At 36.9% G+C, this 22759-nt stretch overlaps 1 protein-coding gene and 1 long non-coding RNA gene across 17 annotated transcripts in view; one reads left to right on the plus strand and one right to left on the minus strand.

The window, feature by feature from the left end:
• The window catches only part of LOC125678344 (fasciclin-2-like), a 68782-nt gene extending 60611 nt beyond the window's left edge, over positions 1–8171 (minus strand). For 7 of the 16 annotated variants that reach the window (XM_056155549.1, XM_048916747.2, XM_056155553.1 and 4 more), the window contains exon 1: positions 7981–8160. In XM_056155549.1, the coding sequence (XP_056011524.1) occupies positions 7981–8056 (76 nt within the window). In that variant the 5' untranslated portion in view covers positions 8057–8160. Of the gene's footprint in view, positions 1–7980 lie in introns of all 16 variants that reach the window. The other 9 variants (XM_056155551.1, XM_056155550.1, XM_056155552.1 and 6 more) reach the window with 4 other exon arrangements.
• Positions 8172–16206: 8035 nt separating this feature from the next.
• Positions 16207–19048, plus strand: LOC130051984 (uncharacterized). Its single transcript, XR_008800289.1, has 3 exons — positions 16207–17029; positions 18098–18211; positions 18654–19048. It is a non-coding gene; the product is annotated as an uncharacterized LOC130051984 (long non-coding RNA).
• Positions 19049–22759: the final 3711 nt, after the last annotated feature.

A 22759-nucleotide genomic window follows, 5' to 3' on the forward strand; every position in this document is an offset into this window, starting at 1 on the left:
TACAAACACCAATTTGATCAGCTTCATGCAATGTCTATCTCTTAACAAGATGAAAGATTTTCCTATCTTAACCAAACCTAAACTATCACCAGGAAAAATGTTCATGACATGCAGCCAGACGCATAACATACCAATCTTTTGCAAGATATTCCTTCAAGTGTTTCATTTTCAAGGCCCGATAAATTTTGCAACATTTATTTTCTATCTTTATTTTTAAACAAACCTATAACCTAGTTACAAAAAGAGGCCCATGAGCCACAATGCTCACCTAAGTCATCTTGGTCCTGGTGTTCAGAAGATTTTTAAAATTTACATTATATTCTCTTTCTGTCCCATTCCCATGAATAATTTTGACCCCATAATATGACCCCATCCTTGTCCCACTGGACCATGACTGAATTAAACTTTGATTCACACAACATTGAGCCCCATCAAAATCTGTTATTCCACAGTGTATGCCTATATGTACAACTTAAATCCCCTTTCATAGCCCCATCCTACCTCTAGGGGCCATGATTTGCATAGACTTGAAACTTCACTGTATCAGGAAGCTATCACATAAATTTCATTTTTTCTAGCCCAGTGGTTAAATGACCCCACCTTATTTTTTGCCTTTTCTTGATTACAGTGGAGCCTCTTTTAAAAGTTTAAATCTCCAGTAAAATCATCCAGACTGGATATCTGCAGAATTGCCTAGATTTCCACTACATCCATGTACAGGGTTCCAACTTCGACTGAATACCTTAGGGGCCAAGTGGGCCCCTGAATAAGAAATTCTGTTAGCCCACATGAAATTTCAGTAGCCCACACATATCATGAAATTGAATAACATGGGTTGGGGTTTTTTTACAAGAAAAAAGAAACATCAGGTCAAATTGCAATTTATTAAAAAAATTAAAATATCAATATTTAAATTCTGTTTCCTTCTCCGTAATTCTTTCAAATACCTCTCTCATTTCCACTCTCATTTCGTCAACCTAGCAACTTTATGATCTTCGCGGCGTCTGACTTTAACACACGTTTCTTCAGACTTTTTATGTTATTTCAAAATTTCTCAGCTTTATGATGCTGTCAAGTTTATAACTTGGGCAAGCTGTCACAACGACTGGACCTTTCGTGTCATGTTTTGTACACAAAGCACGTCATCCCCTTTTTGCCGTCGAGCCATATTCTCCCCTTCTTTCCACTTTGGTTAAAAGCAGACACTTTCTTTTCGTTTGAAGTAACCCTTGCGTTGTTCAACTTCTGGTTTAAATACATTTTGGAAGGTTTGATACCCCAGGAATCATGAATGTCTCGCCAAGTGGCAAAACCTCAACCGGAAATTGAACTTCAATTATAATAGGACTCGGATCGGTTGGAAAGAAAAATGTTGATTGGACAGTTACGGTCGCCAATTGGGCGACGAGAACGAAAATTTTGGGTGCCCACAAGCAAAGTTTAGTCACCAATGCGAGTGGGCGAGCGGTAATTTGGAACCCTGCATGTATATATATCCTTTCATACTAATGACAATACAAGACGAATGCTTCAATATTATATCTATAACTTTAATCATATAATACTACATAACACTTGTTCAAAGAAAAGAAACACTACTAAAACTTAGTTGGTGATATAGACAAGATTGTAACTTCAGAACGTGCAATGACCAACATTAGATGTGTTTCTGTTAATATGGCCAAACTGATAATCGCCCAAGCTAATTTCTAATGACTAACCCACCCCTTCATTCAATGTTAAATCTGACATTAAATGCACATATAGGCTTATCATCCCCAGTGACATCACATTAGTGCATGTGTAAATTGGATTTACATTATTGATTGAATGTGTGATTTTATGATGTCCTTAAATTATAGATTCGAACTAATATGAAATACTATATCATATGTAAAATACTGCACACAATACTTTAAATCCAATTTCTAAGCCACCTCCCTTAAAATTTAACTGGACAAGGATAAAACTTGTCAATCATATAAGAGACAATAGCTCAGGTCCTGATTGACAGCTATAACCCAGAGAGTCACCTGGGTATCCCAGACCAGAATGTGTTGATGGCAACAAGCTGACCTTGCAAAGTCATTATAGATATACAATGACCCTATACCACTTTCTCTAATCATGGTAGAAGCAATTACACTTCATTACCATCTTTTCTCACCACTTCCAACACCTTCAGCACTTCAGTATCTGATCCAATGTGTTACTGCCACACAATCAAATTTTTTCTTAATCATTTATAGCAATGCTGATGATTCCCTCAAAAAAACTTCAGGAAAATATGTCCTACACAGAGGAACATAGAGGATTGGCGATTCTAGGATGCTGGTGATAATTGGTCATGGCAGCAGGCTAGTGGTGTTTGCTTGTTTCATGCACATTTTTGTGTCTTCCTGGGGAGGACAAAGGGTTGTTTTTAATGTCTACCATCCTGTGAACAAGAAAGTGCTGTCGAAACCATCCCATCACTTTGGGCATTATCATTACTGATCTCTGTCAAGGAGGGCTGCCACAAACCCCTGTCCTTTGAGACATTGAAAAACTGATAAGAAATCTTCTGTCTTGTCAACTTCAATTGAAATTAAACTAAGGGTGTATTCCCAAGAGGACTACTTTTACAACTTTAGATATTAACCAATAACAATACTGGACAGTAAGAAGTGTGTTGGCAATTATGTCCAGACCAGACAGGGTTTGTTGGCTGTATAATATTGTATCTGGCAGCAAGACTACATTCTGGTGATCCTAAATTGTGTACAATCACACATCAGAAAGCTGTTCATGTTCTATAAATATTTATACATCATCTGTCTACAGCAACCTTGAGCTCCTTGTGTGAATGCTGGAATAGTTTATCATACAATTTTTAAGCACCAATGAAATATTCATACCACACATTATCAATGTCTAACTGGACAAACAGGGCATTAGTTCACGAGCCATTTTTGTGAGCATTCAGCAGTAATTGCAGTCTTTTGTGTCAATTTACAACTTCATAGCTTTAAATAAACAGAATGTGCAGTGTATCAGGAATTTCTATAACAGTATTTTGACGAAGCTGATCTTTGCATCATGAAACAGATGGGTTTTTTACCTGCATATTCTCTTTGTCTTTTACTGTCTCAGAGAATTTATCAGAATTACATAAATCTCTTTAGAAAGAAAGCATCAAATTGTACATGAATTGCCGAGATATCTAGTTCAACAGAAATCATTCACTATACCAAGCAATTTGATGAACAGATTTCATAACTTGACATTTCAAACAATGATAGAAATTTTTCCTCTTCTAAATTTATTCATTAATGTGTACTAATAATGTGATACACATACAAATATTTGTAGCTTATGATACTCTGCACTAGTACACTGGGTAATCATAATTGTAGTAGTCAGTGCTTGAACATTTCACATTTCCCTGTAGGTTATCAGATGAGTTCTGATCATCATGGGAATTTTTCAGTGTCTGTAGCTGTCTGGGTTTTATTTCCATCCTCAGTACCAGATGTTCTGAATATGTTTGAGACACACTAATGACAAAGCTACCCATAAACCATGTCTCATCTTGGCTGATGACCCAGAACACACAAGGGTAAAGTTCACATCACACATCTGTCATACTGACAATCCATGTGCAATCATAATTCATCATCTTTAAGGTGTAGTTTGGTATGCAGTCAAAAGGGTACATACAGTCTAATTATGATACAACTATGTTGTGAAATACTTACAAAATATTCAACATACAACCATCTGAAAATGCTAATTATCTTACATTTTACTACAGTACCATTCTGTGTACATATTATGAATTATGAAATAAAGATCTAACCAGGACTTGATTGCCTGAAGAGCTATGAGTCATTATGCTGTTGTTGCATTACTCTACAATACCATAATTCAATTCTCCATCACAAACTGTCCTGTCAAGGATATTGATTCTACAAGTATGAAATTTCCAGAATAATACAACAGGCGTGCACAGAGAGACCAAAATAAATTCACTGATATCCCACATCCTGAAATCTGCAAAAGGCTAACGACACCAGGGGAAAACAGGCAGCTACAGAACCATTCTACTGATGACCAAATGAAATCACTGACATTAGATGTACCTAATAAAAATTGCTCAATATGTATCCTACAGAAGCATATATACAATTTCGTCTGGTACTACTTGCTTAATATTAGGTTCTTCAGCAAGAGGAAATAAAGGGTCTAAACTACATTTTCTTTTCTGAACTACCATTGCTGTCTGTATACTGTATATATGCACTTATAGGTATCCATACATGTAATACTTTAAAAAATCAAGTTTTAGACTTTTACAGATTGCAATAATTGTAACAAATCAATGCAAGGAACCCAGTTGCCAGAGCATTCAACATTCCCTGCCAAAGCATGCACTGCATCAGCGAGTTCACCCTTCAGTATCTCTGCCATGTGAACAATGCTTTTTAACAATGTCTTATCTCACTGTGATAGCCATATTGAAAGCTTCAAGACAGCACCTGCATCTAATTACCTCCAGTGACAAATGAGAGAACACAACAGATAGGAAGCAGAACTTTGTGGTATTGAGTTCAACTTATAATTGCTATGATTAGAAATTATTGCTCATATGAATTTACGGCACTGATTTGTACTAGGATTATATGTACAAATGTTAACTTCAACACAAGCATCACTATTAGTTCTTACAGGCATATCTGTGCTAGTTGAAGTTTTTCATGACAAATTTTACTTCTGACATAGAGAACTTCAGATGGAATGTGGTATTTTACCGTATTTACATAAGAGAATACCTATAGATATAGTAACTACAGGCACCTTATAGAATACATACACTTGGTACATTATACATGTACCAGTGAAACTGCTTGGCCAATTGGAATTTCTAATTACACATGAACTTTGAATGCATACTATTGCTACCTGACAAAATCTCACTTTATCAAGTTCCACTTGAGTTTCACAAGTGCATGAATATCGAATCAGCACTGTAGTAGGTACATGTAGTACACTCTATACATTTGTATTAAAGCAGACATACTTCAGCACCCACTATAAACCCACTTATACTAAGTAGTTCAAATCATTGTCATTTCCTCAAATTCTAAAGCCTTCATAAAAGAAAAAGTTGAACAGATTTGTAACTGGATACATGTGTAACTGCTTCATGTAGATCTTTTAAGCATGCCGTGCTACTGAAATAGGAAAATCCTTAGGACGTACGTACCTTTACATGTCTACAATATTTATATCACTAACTAAAAGTCTAATAACGCTATATTTGCCAAGAACTTCAGAAAAAATTGGTAAGCACTAAGAAAATCCCTTGGGTCTTAAGGATAATATTGTGTTCAGATGCAGAGGGGCCAGTTTCTCTGTACATCTTAGTATGGTAAATTTATCAAACATTTACAGGTCTTCCTAATATCCATATGGCTTTGGTAAAGTGTGACCGGTGTATAACAAATGTATGATTTTCAAAGTACATGTATAGCTGTACGCTGTTTAAATCATGATATGATTTTCTGATAATAGAATGATTCTAGTTCAAAATTTTACACAAAAAAAGATAGCTATTTAGTAGAAAAACATAAAATTAGACCCAAATACCATGTTGGTTTTAAGTCATATTGGACGTAACAAGGAATTTAAAACTGCATTTTTTCATTTTATACGAAGGCTTTGCTTAAATAGATTTTTCTCTAACAGTTTACAAGATCTTTAATTATAGTATATATGATTTTGTTAATTTATCATAAATTCATTAGCTTGTAAGTTTGAAAAATATTGAAATATGTCGGACAAACAGAGACATTTTAAAATTAGAATTTGTTCAATTTGCATCATCCAAAGTCAATGAAGAAATCAAAATTATGTTGTTTATACCAGTATCTACAGCAGGTGTTCTTCAGCAAGAGGGAAAATGTGACCATTTCAAACTGGTGCATATCCGAATTAATATTTTTCTATGATATTTCATGTTTAGTGTCAAAAACCTTGTCAGACTGTTATATTACCTGTAAAACCTTTTTACCTAGTTGCAATTCATAAAAATATAGGTATACAAACACAAATTTGATTTGGTGTTTTCAGACCATGTCACAATAATAATTTCTTTCTGAGACTGTTTCTTTCATCTCTTCATCACTCTGTTGATTGATTAGCCACTTGCAATGACACTCAAAATAATTTAAATTAGGGCAAAAAATTGCATTTTTGGGTTATATATCCATTGAACAGCACAGCACAGCACTATACTGAATACTTAGCCATATGTCAGTATGATGTAATAACAATTAATAACTTCATTAATATTATATCTAAATCTAACTCCATGAATAAAAAGACCTCAAGTTGGTTCCAAATAAGGAAATCTAAATGAAATACAAAAAACAGCACTTCGTGATCCATCTTAAAAATGAGGAAGACACATTATGTCAAGATTCCAATAGACACTCAACTAAGCATGCTATTGAAGTGTGTTCATATTGATCCAACAAAGCTGAATTCAGACATTTCTCTTGAGTATTTGATATTTACTGGTTTTATATGTTTGGTAGAGAGAAATTTTGATGATGCAGCTAGAAAATAAATAGCTTGTGTCTGTTTGAAGTGACCTTAGTCTTTTTTATTTCATTTGTTTTTTTCTATAGACAAACTGTTAAGTTGTTCAGAAAGTATATGCCATAAGATGGGCAGAGCTAATGTCAGATGGCATTGGCATCACAAAACTTGTTCCAGGGTTGTGATCTAAATTTATACTGCAGCTATCATTTCAAAACCCCTGAAGTCCATTAATTTACAACTCCTTTTGATAATTGCAATAAAAAAAGAGAAAATTTAGACCAAACTGATAGACTGCCATCACAGTTAGATGAACAAAACCCTGACATTTAATGTCTCTAAATATTGGTGTGGTCAATAAAATGGATCACTTAAGACACAATGATCCCTGGCTTTGAAACACCATGTTAATTAGAAGCAGATGGTGAGGGCTTTTCACACCAATGTTCTTTATATAACCAACAAATAAATCCTGTTTCTACACAAAATAAGACATCTATTTCAAGTAAATTATTGATAAGCCTGACCCTTGTTGAAAATTGATAACACTTAGAAATACCACTTGAACAATTTCCTCTCAAATTATGATCCACTTGAAGGTCCTATTTATAATACCTTATCATAAAGGCATTGCCCCCCCCCCCCCCCCCCCTTTAATTCACCTCTACCATTCTTCCAATATCAAGGGATAGTGTGTTAATATATTACCAAGTATAATATAGGCCTAACAATAATCTACTAGCTACTCTGCATTTACAGCATAGTCTGAATACTTAATTCATATTTTTGGATTGGAAAATCATTATTGATCACAGAATGTTGCAGAATAGATATATATCACTCTCTATAATCTTCTTGACTGATGTACATCTCCCTCTGACTTGTGGCATGTACTTAAACTGAATACTCTGTCAAAGCACCACTAGTAATGCTAAATCGTTTACTTTTCCCAGGCAATCTGAATTTCTAGGTAGAGCCTACACCTACATTGGGGTATAATAAAACAAAAACTGAATGACATGATAATGTATGTTTAAAGCCACCTCCTACTGGCTGTTGGCAATTTAAATATGCGGGTAAAACCGTCTGTAATTCTATATAATGTCAAGCGACTCCCTGAATATTGCACAAACAATAATAGTGAAATGTGTCACACGTTTGTAATTTTTGGTTTAACTTCCTTCACTTAATGCTCTTGCTTTTTTATTCTTGTGATATCTTGGATTAACAAATGTGTTAATTACGCTGTTTTATCAGAGATAAGAAAATTAACATGCAGAGAAAGAGGGAAATTCAAAAGAACAACAGTGCAGTGCTAGGCGGCCATCACATTATAATATTATTAATCTAGTTCTAGACTATCGATCACTTAAAATATATAATGATTTGGATACATACCTATTTCGCCAATAAGCACTAATCCCAGTACCAACCATAATCCCCCGTAATTCATTACAGCACTTCGAATAATCATACCACGATAAAGGATATTTACAAAATACACAATCTAGCCGAGATCGCACTTCTGCTAGTCAAGCGCTCACAAGATTATGACCATGCCGATAGTAGTGCGCGCCACATCCGCGCACAAAAATAGTGCCGGTTAGAAATAGGAACCGACCGTTGCACTTTCTAACTATGATTTTTCGACGTGAAAAGCGAATCGTTGGAAATTAGTTAAGCTAATTTGAGCCTGACGATACGGGTTATTGCCCTTATTAGCAACCTCATGTTATTATAAATTTTATGATACCAACAAGGTCAAGTACAGAAATTGTATTTTTTATATATTTTAAGCATATTTTTAAAAGCACTAATAAAACTAGCAACGACACAGGCAATAATAAATACATTTTCAGGACGACCTCATTACAAAAGGTAATTATGTCTTTTAAACGATAATTTATTCAGGCCTGGTGACTCGCTTTCATGTTCTGTGCCACTGAATGTAATCCATATGTTCCGAAAATTAATGTTTTTCAGTGCTTTATATATAACAGTACTTTACCTGGTATCCACTTTTTAAGAGATCGGGTTACAGTATTGTTTGGAAGGTGGTGCTTTTTATGTTATTTTTAATCCACTGAATCATGTTGATCTACCTAGAGCGCTGCTGTTTTCTTCCTTACCCGGGCATTTTATTATCATGTATCAATCGATTTTATTGGTTGAATCGAATTAAGTTTTGAATTTAGATTGTACCATTATGTGATTGTCCCTGATTGTTCGGATTCTTTCACGTAATTTTGTCATTCATTAAAGTATCATATTTGTGGAGTGGTTAACTCGCTTTAATAATGTAAGCCTTTTTAGCACCCTGTCCTATGTCAATCAGCGAACAAGTAAGATGATCTGCACTGTCTCTGGACTACATGTTTATTTTACTGCGCTAAACGCGCTTTCATTATTAAAGATTTGAATGATATAACTAGGAATACATTAAAGACTTGAATGATAACTAGCATTGAATATCATTGTATGATCCCGTGGGGATATGGGTTAGAATAGGTCCTCCGTACCCCTTACATGTCGTAAGAGGCGACTAAATGGGGCGCGGTCCTTCGAATGATGTACGTGCAATTCTCACTCAAGTTGAAATTCTGTCGTATAGAAGCACATGAATATGAACAATATGAAAGGTGAAGATAACGAATAGTGATCAATCTCATAACTCCTATAAACAATACAAAATAGATAGTTGGGCAAACACGGACCCCTGGACATACCAAAGGTGGAAAATGGTGCGTAGGAGGAGTAAAGATCCCCTGTCGACCGGTCACACCCGCCGTGAGCCCTATATCTCGGTCAGGTAAACGGAGTTATCTGTAGTCAAAATCAATGGGCCAAGAATGGTCTAACAATCGGTATGAAGCACGTCAGACAGCATTTGACCCAATGATAGGTTGTATTGGCAAACTAGATCGTTTCAACGACTTTAAAACTGACCGTGCATACGCAGAACAAGTTCTTGCGTATCGAATCAGTTGAGAGATATAAATACAATATGCAGGTGATAATGGAATATTGTTGCATGAATATGGGAAGTTGACGATGGAGAGACTGTAATCATCCCGTTTGTCATAGAGTTGAGTTGGTAGTTTGCCGTTAACATCTACTTTCAATAAGATATCCAAGTATGAAGCAGAAGTAGACGACTCTGTGGTGAAAGGTGAAGATAACGAACAAGTGATCAATCTCATAACTCCTACAAGCAATACAAAATAGATATATATAGTTGGGCAAACACGGACCCATGGACATACCTGGGATAGGATCAGGTGCTTAGGAGGAGTAAGCATCCCCTGTCAACTGGTCACACCCGCCGTGAGCCCTACATGTATATCCTGATCAGGTAAACGGAACGTCTTTTATTTCTAGTTCATATAGGGATATATCGAATCGACATATGAATGAAAGTTATTATTGTTAATAGACAAAACGTCGTCGATATATCTAAATGTTGCATTGAAGGCCACAGCAAGATATTTTTTTCTTCTCGCGTAGAAGTTTTTGAATAAAATCTGCTTCATATCAATATAAAAACAGGTCGGCTAACAAAGGAGCACAATTCGTGCCATGGGAATTTCTTCAGACTGTTGGAAGACCTGATCACCAAAGACCACGAAGATATTGTCAATGAGGAACTCTAGCATATTTTTTATTTCAACTTCAGAGTACTTGTGCGTGGAATCAGAGTGGTGTTTAACAAAATAATTTTTTGGATGACTGATCTTTCCGTTTTCCATTTTTTGCTGAAGAAGCAACTGTGTATGGTGTCAAAAAATCTAGTCTTTAATTTATTATATCAAAAATACACCCTCAAACCGTATTGTGTACAAATAATTTAAACCCATGATATTACAATATTATATTTCCCCCACTTTAATTAAAGATAAAATTCTCCTGAATTTACACGTCTAGTCGACGTCCAACACCGGCGTCGTTTATTTTCGTCAGTATTGTTCATCTAAACTCTGGTCGCGATCTTTGAAAGAACTGGATCATCTTTTGTAATTCGCCGTAGTCTTTGTTGGTATTTGCACGTGCAATGTCTCTCAAGGTGGCCGTACTCCATTCATTTTCGGGTTTTTATCTTGGTAGCGCCAGGAAACCGTAAGGTGACTGTACTCCATTCATTTTCGGGTTTTTATTTTGGTAGCGCCATACTGTGTATGTAGTTCGTCTTTGGACAGGGGTGTTGTTTTCCTGGAGGATAGTTCAACTGTAACACATTTATCCCAGTCAATTGTCTTATCTTCGGGGGTTATTCATTTCCTGTTTGGGGGGTCACTTCAACTCCATTGGGGTCTTAGTTCTTGTCACGACCTCGTCTGTTGACCACTCTCTTGGTCTTAGTTCTTGTCACGACCTCGTTTGTTGACCACTCTCTTGGGGCGGATGGGAAAAGAGGAAGACATCCTTTCTTTACAAATTCTGTTGCTTTCTTTTGGGCGTCAGTCTGTTTAATCTTCGTCTCTTTTTCAATGGACTTATCTTCTGTCTCTTCAGTCTTGGGTTCTTCTTCTTCAAGCTTGCCGCTCCCTTTCCTGGGTATCCCTGGTATTGGTGGACTCCTTATCTGCCTCTTCCTGGTTCGTCACCTTTTTCTTCGATTAGAATGATGCTTGATGTTGATGGACTACCAAGGTAAGTGATGTTCTTTTGGGAACATCACCAAGTCTTGGAACTTTTCTTTGCAATCAGTTGACATCTGCTTTCGAAATACATGTACGTTTGAAGAATCTTTCTTCAAACCCAAGTTAGGAAGCAATTGCCGGAATGTCGCTTCTACTTTCCACATGGTAAAACTGACCTCTGGTGGCTTACACATTGTTGAGATGGGTAGAAAGAGCATACGTCTGAGTAAGTTGTCCATAGTCTTCTTATTACTTAGAACTTCATTCATTACTGAGCTTTGCCCGGTACCCCTGTGTTCCATTCCCCAGCTCCAAGATGAAATACACATTGTAGGCTCTATTAACCCTACATCCGATACTAAGATATACGAGGTCTAAACCTTCCATGACGCTAGGCCTGTTTGGACTGCATCCCTTCTTCTGTGGCTGAGATGGTCTTCGTATGTTCATGGTATACACCTCCCACACTTCTTCCCACTCCTCAATTGATCTAGATGGCTTCTTCCTCCTGGTTACAGCTAATTCTATCTGGTGCCTCCTTCGATTCTGCTGGACTCGGGTTGATGGCGGTCTTGTACATCTCATGGTGACAGGGCATCTAAAACCCATTGTTTTCAGACAAGAAGTTCCTTGGCATTAACTCCAAGGGGACCTGTAGCGTTTTAAGATGTGATCCTTGAGGTCCACCATCCAGCTAAATACTTGTTCTGTGAAACAGCAAACACGGAGTACTGTTATAGCATCCTATGAGAGGAAGCTGCAAGGTGGTTCTTTAGCTCTCTCCTGTTCCTAAACACTTTATGGCATAATCTACATTCTAAGTCTCCGTCGGCAGGCCGCATAGATAGATCTGCAGATTCAAAACATCTAATATTAGTTGTAATCACTTTGCAATTAGCTTCAGAAATGACCATGTTTAAGAGAATTGTAAGAAAATGTACATCCTCCATCCATGTAGATAATCAAGTTATAAGCCACATCCTTCCATTCATATTTTACATACATGTAATGCTTTAACATATATGTTTCTGTCAATCGGTCGTGTCTAATTCTTTGTTATTCTTTGCAGGTTTTTTTTTTGGTTTTTTTTTTTTTTGTTTTTTTTTTTTTTTTGTGGAGCAAGAAAGGTTACCACTCAGATTGATCATCTGATTTTAAATAATTTCATTCCATTTGTCGGATAGAACTAATCAATATTGTGGATTTCCAAAATACAGACCGGTTCAGCTCCAGTCAACTGTTCATCTTCATAACCTGATCTTAATCTAGTCGACTGCTACATGATATTAATATTAGTACTGTTTATTTGATATATCCCTGTGAGCTCGAAATAAAGGACACCACAGAGTCGTCCACTTCTGTTTCATACTTAGATATTTTATTGAAAGTAGACATTAACGGCAAACTGACAACTGTATGACAAACGGGATGATTTCAGCTTCTCCATCGTCAACTTCCCATATTTATGTAGCAACATTCCATTATCACCTGCATATGGTGTTTATATCAACTGATTCGATATGCAAGAGCTTGTTCTGCGTATAGTCAGTTTTTAAATCGAGGTAAGCTACTGACAAACAAGTTGATGGTACAGGGGGTTTCAACAGTCTCGATTGAAGTCAGCATTTCGCAAATTCTATGGTCGTTATAACGATCTAGTTCGTCAATACAACCTCGCATTGGGTCAAATGCTGTCTGACGTGTTTCATACCGATTGTTAAGACGTTCTTGGCGCACTGATTTTGACTGCGGATAACTCCGTTTACCTGATCAAAATATAGGGGTCATGGCGGGTGTGACCGGTCAACAGGGGATGCTTACTCCTCCTAGGCACCTGATCCCACCTCTGGTGTGTCCAGGGGTCCGTGTTTGCCCAACCGTCTATTTTGTATTGCTTATAGGAGTTATGAGATTGATCACTGTTCGTTATCTTCACCTTGCATGATAAGTGAAGATAACGAACAGTGGTCAATCTTATTTAATCCTTCACAGCCCTGTGTTAACCGAGTCCACTGCTACATTTAACTATTTACAGTCCAGTCCAGCCCTAATTAACTGCTATATGTATCCACCCAATGAGCAATAGCAGCAGTAATCAGTTTCCGTCTACACGTTCATATAAGGTGATAACACCCTAGATACACCCCTCTCAGAAATGTGTCTGTCAATTAAAGAAAACATAAGGGAAATCCTCTATATACTCCAATGAATCCAAAACTATCTGGTGTGCATCATGGTGCGTTCTTCTTGACCGTATGAGGACAGTTCTTGCCATGATATGGCATCAGTTGGTCAAGGTGGTATGCCGTTGGAGATTGCTTCGAATTCATAAACCTCTTCACAATGTATGCAAGTCGCCTAGCTTCTTAGTAACTACGTATGACCCTTTCCATTTCAAAGTCAATTTAGTACAAACACCAACTTTCCTGGACCCGTCATGCAACCAAAGAGGTTGTCCAACTTCCAAAGAGTGCTTTTTGGATCTCAAATCATAGTAATTGTTCTAATATTAAGAACTGTGCTGCAAGTGTTTTCTGGCATATTGATGAGCCTTAGATAAGTTGACTGTAAATCCGCAACATAGTAATCTATTTCAGGACACACATCAACTGCGGGTACCTGTAAAGTGCGAAACGAAACGAAATCTACCGAAACGAAACGAAATCTACCAAAACAAAACGAAACCTACCGAAACGAAACGAAACAGATTATATAACCGAATTCTTTTAATTATAACAAATAAAAACGGTATAATAGGCCCCTGTGAACGTTACCACATATAAATAAAATTCGCCTCCCCTTTGATGTAGGCTTTCGCCTTGACTGATACAAAGTTTTAAAAGTTGGAAGGGGGTTGATTAAGCACAAAGTACGTATCCGAAGTTGATTAAATACCACGTGTAATTAGTTTTGGTCCATAAATTTCAGAACGGAGGGTTACAATCTTCCAAGTCAGAGGTCTGGGGAAACGCACTAAACGAGGGTGGGATTGCCGGCGTTGGGTCCACCTTTGGGCGTAATACATGTTTCAGTATTTTTTGCTCTAAAGACAAATCTATATATACATGTGGATATTGTGTATTTGTGTGTAGTATATCAAACGGTGGATTCTGAGTATGTCCTCCCTTTATCTTTGTAATTTCTGCTTCCCTTGTTCATAAGCCTTTTGAGTTTACAAAATGCTCACATCCTCCTAATATTATTGCATTTCCGTTTTCCGTCCCGTTTTCAAGTTCACGTCTTAGCAAGAACCTAAATGTATAGAGTTATCTTTAAACTCATTACATACAGTGTATCAATAATAATTTTTAATAATATATGTATATATATCTTACCGAATTGCATTCATAAAATATGGTATACTATTTAATGTTTTTCCATTATTGAAAGCACTCGTACCTCAGCAGTTAGAGATAAAATAAGGGGTTAAGAGTTCTTCCTGCTTTCAACTTTCTCAGACACCAGCTTCTTTAAATAATGCATCTATACCCAAAGGCAGACCCAACGCCGGCGACCCCACCCCTCGTTTAGTGTGTTTCCCCATACCTCTGAAATTGCAACCCACCGTTCTGAAATTTATGGATGCGAAACTAACTGCACATGGTATTTAATCAACTTTGGATATGTACTTTGTGCTTACTCACCCCCCCCCCCTTCCAACTTTTAAAACTTTGTATCAGTCAAGCCGAAAGCCTACATCAAAGGGGAGGCGAATTTCATTTATATGTGGTAACTTTAACAGGGGCCTAAGATACCATTTTTAATTATTATAATTAAAAGAGTTCAGTTATACAATCTGTTTCGTTTCGTTTCGGTAGGTTTCGTTTCGTTTCGGTGGGGTTCGTTTCGTTTCGGTAGATTTCGTTTCGTGTCGGTAGATTTCGTTTCGTTTCGTTTCGATTTCGTTTCGCACTTTACAGTTATCCCATCAACTGCTCCTTCCTTTCGACGAGATAGAACTGCTTCAATGTGCATCATTGTGTTTCGCCCCAAAATAATTTTGTTTGGTGTTTTGCCAGTGCTGGCATGGACAGCTGCTCGTACGCCTTAAGAACTTGTGGAGAATATTTGTCCCAGTGTTTTTGCTGTAAGCACGCAAGTTAAGAGTTCAATTAAATCTTTCCACATTTCCATTAGCCTGTTGATGTTGACTGCTTGTTATAGTTTTATTCATTTGCAGAAAATTGTAAAGATCCTGGAAAAACTCAAATGAGCGACCTTGATCAGAATAAATTTGGGAGTGTCAATGCGAAGTGCCGAAACGTGAAATGAATTCATTTACAATTACTGTGGCATTGGTCTTTGGTTCTTGGTCTGGTGTTGTGTACACCTCTGTTCTCTTCGAAAAGCAAGAAAAAAGAACGAGCATGTTTCTATTGCCCTTCTCTGTGATAGGCAATGATCCGAGGACATCAATGACCACTCGTTTCAACGACTCTCCAACACGAACATACAAAGTGGAACTCTGTTTGCAGTGAAGGTTTTCTAGCAGCACATACATCACAGCGCTTGCAATACTCGTCAATGGCTGATTTCGTGGCTGGCTAATAAAAGTTTTGCTGAATTTGTATCCTCCAAGATGATCAGCTGATGGAAGGTCATGGAAGTTCCTTAACACTGATGACTGAATTCTCTTTGGAACTATCAGTTGAAGACAACTTTTTCTCTCCACCTGCACTATAGAAGTTTCTGTAAAGGATTCCATTCTCTACCTGTAGTATATCCCATTGCCTCCAAACTTGATGTACCATGAGGCACTCTGTCCCATGGTGGTCTATTCTCATGATCATCTAGAGTAGCTAGAAACAGATCTATATCTTGGTCATCTAATTGAGCTTGTCGTATTTGGCTCGACTGCCAACCATCTACAACGAAACCACTTGGGGTATTTAACTTGTGATTTTTCACTTCCACTGGTACATGTACAAACTCTTACTCTGTTGGTATTTCATGTATCGTCATCATCGTCACTGGTACTTTCATTTCATTTTCCTGTCTTGAACAAGATTTACATGACCTTCTAGAGAGAGCGTCCACATTGTTGTGTTACGTCCTGGTCTATGAATAATTGTTAAATTCTATGTCCCTAATTCTTCCAACCATCTTGCTGTTTGTCCAGTTGGATTCTTTAAAGGGACTGATTCACGTTTTTCTAAAGAAATGGGTTTTTTTTTTTCATTTTTCATGTTAAAAATCAAAAATATTGCTCATTTAAATGTTGACAACCAAAATTTGGACCGTTTGAATGTAAGAATAAGAGCAATATTTTAGCTTTGATTCTGTGTAATGTAAACAAAGACTCGAGTCTTTTTATGTATACAAACAAACCAGTGAAATGTTAATTTTGTAATTTAAAGCATCTTCATTTTGTACAATCACAAATTCTAACTTTTAAATGACACCTTTTAACTAAAGTATACTTGAGATGTGTAATATATAGTAAACTTGGATTAACATTCATTTACTTTTGAAACCCTGTAACACGCCTCAATCTATGTTTTCAAAACAAATAATAAAATCTCTATAACGAGCTTCTGTCATGATGAATAACCTTTGTGAAACTTTCTAAACATATTAGACTAGATTTTGATCATTTAAAGTGAAACACAAAATTTGTAGGATTGATCGATTGATTGATGTTTTTCGCCACACTCAACAATTTTTCAGTTATCTGGTGGAGCCCAGTTTTTATTGGTGGAAGAGAGAACTCAGATACAATGTACCTGAGTCCAGGGAAGAGACCACCGACCTTCCTCATTGATTTTGAGAGCGATGCTCTAACCACTAGGACATGAAGGCCCAATTTGGAGGTAAATCTTGAATCGATACTGCCGCATTATCAGTTCTAATATATACTTCCTGTCCATATAGATATGATGAAATGTTTTCAATGCTTGAATTACTGCAGGTAGTTCCTTCCTCGTTACACAATAAGATTCCTCGTGATTGTTCATAGACTTGCTCATGTATGCTATTACGCGTTCCTTATCGTTTTGAACTTGAGAACGTACTGCCTGCCAACTGACGTGTGACTAGCATCTTTGTCTAGGATAAACGGCAAGCCAGGTGATGGATATGTTAAAATAGGGGTTAAAGTCAGAACTTCTTTGAGAGCTGTAAATGCCTTATCTGCGACCTCGGTCCATACAGATTTGGTATTGTTTTTCGCAAAGCTTTCTTTTACAAATCGCCAATAATACGAACAAACACCAAAAAAAGCTGCAAACCTGTTTGGAGTTCCTTGGAATATGTTATTCCTGTACTGTCTTTCTTTCCTCTGGTTTCATTGGTATTCCATTCTCTGTCCTAAGAATCTTACTTCGTTTTGAAATTAAGGGGCCTCCGTGGCCGAGTGGTTAGAGCATCGTGCTCTAATTCACACGACCTCTCATCTCTGGTCGGCGCGGGTTCGAATCCTGCTCGCACCGGTAAGGGAGAAAGTTTCCCAGTTTACTTCCGTAAGGTCGGTGGTCTCTTCCCAGGTACATTGTATCTGGGCTCTCTCTTCCACCTATAAAAACTGGGCGTCACCAGATTACTGCAAAATTGTTGAGTGTGGCGGAAAATAGCAAAACAATCAATCAATCGTTTTGAAATAAAACATACATGTATTTGGAAGGTTTGAGCTTTAAACAAGTCTCTCGTAATCGAATGAATATCTCATCCAGCCTTACAAGCCCTTGGGTAAGATTTGAACTTGTTGAAATTATATCATCCATATAAATAAACAACTCCTCTCATTGAAATCCCTAAAGATGTTTTCAATTAGTCTTTCAAAGGTCGAAGGAGAATTTGCCAAGCCAAATGACATTACAGTAAATTGTAAAAGCCTAAACTTGTACATGTAGTGAAAGCTGTCTTCTAATTGTCCTCTGCAGACATACCAACATACCAGAATCCAGAATTTAAATCCATTGAGCTATACCATTTCGACCCAGCAAGTGCGTCTAAATATGTATCTACCGTCGGCAATGGATATGCAGTCTTAACAGGTACTTCAAAGCCTACACAAAACCTAGCCGTCTTTCTTTGTTGCAAGTACTATATCTGAGGCCCAGGGGTTAGACAAAGGTTCGATTAGCCCTTTTTGTAACATTTTCTCGATTCCTTGTTTCTTTATATCTCGCTTTCCTATGGGAATCATCCTGGCGGGTTGTCTATTTGGCACAGCTCTACCCGTGTTAATTGTGTGTTTCACTCGGTCAGTTCGTCCTCTGTCATCTGATATACGTGAAAAGATGTTCTGATACTTAGTAAACAGGGAGATTAATGCAGTATTTTCCCGTGCTTCTAAATACGCCGAATCCTATCAAATGAACTCCCTATAACTTTCACAAAGAGCAATGACCCCATTCTTTTGAAACATGACCTCTTGGTAGATGTAATTGATGATGTTTATTTAATCATTTTCAGCCCTCGTATTTATCATTCCAGGCACTAGTTGGGTATAATCAGAAAAGTATGATTTCCCCTCAACATACACGAACTATGTAAGAAGTTCTGCTGATAGTATTTCTCTCGGAACCAAATGTCCAGAAGGAGGAGGTAGAATGTCTCTTGTCTTGGTCAACAGCCGACTTTCTTTTCCATAGTATGGTTCGGGTTTTAAGAGTACATAAAGACTTGGTTGAGTAGGATGTCACAGTGCATGATGTCTGAGAATCGATGATCTCCTCGCTGCCGATAAGCGTGTCCAATTTCATGGTCCTCGTAAATGTCATATCTCGTCACCGATGTCCCTTCCCTCTACGATAATTGTGTCCCCTTGCCCCATTTCACTATTACGATTAACCCTATCTCTTTTATCATTAACAATTACTTCAGGGTCAGGAAAAGTAGCATCGACCAGTTTTGACCCCATAGAAGAACAAGAACGCATGTATATGACTATTTAAAAATATTTTCCTCCACCATACGTAAATTGTACATTCCGCCATTACAATAAGTTGAAGGTAGTTTGATCACCTATGTTGCAAATAAATTACGTCATGTAAAATAAATGAAGTAAAATACAAGTTTCAAATATCTAAACAATCGGATAATGCTATTGTTCTTTATAAGATGGTATATCTATAGAAAAAAATAGCATGATGCATTCCTTCGTAAGCAAGATGGCAGGCGGCTAACTTTTAGTAGATCTAAGTAAGTTACGTGATTTACAGTCACAATACTAGTGCTTGATTTCACTTTTAGTTATAGATATGATTTACATCAACACATCTTCTTAGACTGTAGCTTTACCGAATACCTCAAATAACACACAGTATGTGAAATATACATGTAGATGACTGTTTACATACAGTTGTCAACGATATCGAAAGTAGCAATGAACGATTTGTATACTAAAGGTAAACAGAACATCAACATAGCTTATATTATCAAGACCAAAAACGATAACGAGATGCCATGTACACTACACGCCACTAATGTACATGCACATAGGATCATCATACATGTATTAATGTGCAATTATTATTCAAGTTGAAATTCTGGTCTTGTTGATAAACATTATACATGTATCAAAATTCCCCAAAACCATATTGTGTACAATAGTTTAAACTCATTATATTACAATAACATAATTTCAGTGCTAAATATAATCTAACGTATGACTTATCGGGCTCACAACGCATGCGACCAGTCAATGGGGGATGTTTACTCCTCCTGGATACCTGATCCCACTTCTGATGTATCGAAGGGTCCACGTTTCGATCCCTTCTCTTCATTTTGATTCTTTATAGGTAAACTTTTTCGTTTGACCTGAGGAAGGTACAGGACGTCCCGAAAGAGGATGTTGCACCGAAGCGGGAACTTTCCCTAATCGGAGCTCAGTGCCAGCACTCGTGACGTAGAACTGACCTTCATCCATATTTGTACTCTTATTGCGTATTTGTCATTTTAATACCCGTAGAATTCCCCAGTACTAAGGACAAGTCAAACACATTTTATGTGTAAATACATTATACATGTAGTCTAAGTATAATTTTTGAAATCGTAAAAATTCAATTGTTTTTTTTTTTCTTCTGAGTATCAGATACAATTGTATACGGTTACATGTTACGAGTATGGCAAGCCGTTTTACTATTTATTCCAAACAGAGATATCTCTTTAACTAAGAGAGATATCTCTGTAAGTTAGAGAGATATCTTTTTACGCTAGAGAGATATCTCTTTAAACAAAAGAAATATCTCTTTGACTAAAAAAGATATCTCTTTAAACAAATATAACTATATATTTTAAAATATTCTATACTACTGCAGTCTAAGAGCTCTTATACTCGTATGTATTATTTTCTACAATCATCTGTACATGACTGTGAACACAAAACAAAATATGTGAAGTTTAATACGCATTAATAAAGTTCAATATAATTCGAAATACATGCACTTGGAAACTTTGATTCACCATAGCAATTTGCTATACATAGGTTTATTTAATGATATGCATAATGACTTTCAGTTATGCAAAGCTTCCAGTCATCGTGGAGATTCGAGTTTGTTAAAAATCATGGCCCTCAGGGGTATGTTGGGGCCACAATAGGGGACCAAAGTTTTCATACAAATATATACGGAGAAAATCTTTAAAAATCTTCTTCTCAAGACCCACTGGGCCAGAGGAGTGGAGATTTACCTGAAAGCTTTCATATAGAGTAGATTCAAATTTGTTCAGATCAAGGCCCCCGGGGTTAGGGTGGGGCTACAATATGGGCTCAAAGGATTTCATGCGAATGTATAGGGAAACAAACTTGGCACGACGCATCCTTATGTTATGCAAGGTCATGACATATGATAATTAATGAATTTGTAGTCAAGTTTAATAATCAAATTTGATAATTAATGAATTTTTAGTCAAGTTTAATAATCAAATTTGATAATTAATGAATTTGTAGTCAAGTTTAATAATCAAATTAGATAATTAATGAATTTTTAGTAGTTACCTTTCAAAAAAAAATTCTGAACCAAGCTGCTTACATAATTATAGTTTTCCTCAAACTTGTAGATTGCCAGGAACTGCTGCTCATGTGAGCGATGTGGCCCATTGGCCTCTTGTTAGTTATATATCATAAAATCTCACTCGAGCCTTCAACTCATGCAAGTTACACGGTTAATGCATTTCATTACAGAAGTTAGAGAAGGTGGCAATTGGTAATGCTTAAATTGTAGCATATGGTTATCGAACCAAATACTTCCGCTCAGTTAGACACGAAATGCAGCGTCATCCTTTTCACTTTTCAGACTTCTCTGATGATTGAATATTGGTTGATTAAATGACACAATTGATCAAGAGATAGACAACAATGTATACAAATCCATAGAACATACTAAAAAGGGCTCGTGACGGCCTTAAAGGCAATTTAGCTCACCTAAAAGTTCTTAACTTTACAATACATATGATTGTAATTGAGATTGATCAGAACTTAATCTCTGAAAAAGTCCACAGGAGTTTGAGGCACTGTAGGGACCCCTTGGACTATAATTTCCTGTCCTCTGTTTGGGGATGCCACCTGGGAGTGCCCGAGGGTGGGCAACTTTTCACATCTCTCTAATTATTGAATATGAGGGATCAAATGAAACAAAACTGCTGATAAGGAAGATACGAACCAACAGAACCCTAGAAAAGGGATCACGTATTAAGTTCACCTAAAATACCCCAAATTTTACGTCACATAGGATGATACATGCAATGAAGGCTGATGACATTAACTTTATCTTTGAAGAGTCAACAAAAGGAATGCATGTGGATGTAAGGCAGGGGAACCCTGGGACTATCATTTCCTGCCCTCAGTTTGGGGCTGCAGGGTTATACCTGGGTCCTCCAGAGGGTGGGGCGACTTTTTAGACCTCTCTGATGATTAGGTATGGAGGATCAAATAAAAAGATCCAGATAAGGAGGTAGAGAACGATATAGTCAAAGATATAGAACACTAAAAAGGGGTCACATGGGCGTTTGATGGAAATTAGCTCAAATCAGAGTGCCTACTTTTACATCACATGGTAATGAAGGCTATTAACAACTTTATCTTTGATTGTAAACAAACTTTGCAGTGCCTAGATATAGACCATCTTATACGTAATCCACCAACGTGTTCTTGTTCTTCATCTTCTTTCAACTATAGTCCAGCTGAAAATGTCATTACTGGTGAAGTTGATATAGTTGAAAATGAGGACCTCAAATCACTTATTCTAAAAGGTCCTAAATATAGAGAACCTCGGTCTTTTAGCTGGCGACAGAACTTCATCTCTATTATGAATTCTGTCGAAGATTATGCCAGACGATTGGCTAAATATGAAAACGAAGAATTTGATACATTGTCAGAATGGGTTAAAAGCATAAGAGGAATATTAAAATCCCGCATTAGACATATTAAAACAAAAGTACGTACCATCTATCCTTCTGTGTTAGTACACCATAAGGGATAAAATAATTAGATAGGTTACATGAAAAATATGTGTTGATTCCAGCTGACAAAGCTTGTAACAACATGGTCTTTGTAAGGCTCATTATTACAACTGTATTTTAAACGAATTTGTCATTAATTC

The sequence above is a fragment of the Ostrea edulis genome, chromosome 2 (genome assembly GCF_947568905.1).
Source record: "Ostrea edulis chromosome 2, xbOstEdul1.1, whole genome shotgun sequence".
In the NCBI taxonomy this organism is placed as follows: domain Eukaryota; kingdom Metazoa; phylum Mollusca; class Bivalvia; order Ostreida; family Ostreidae; genus Ostrea; species Ostrea edulis.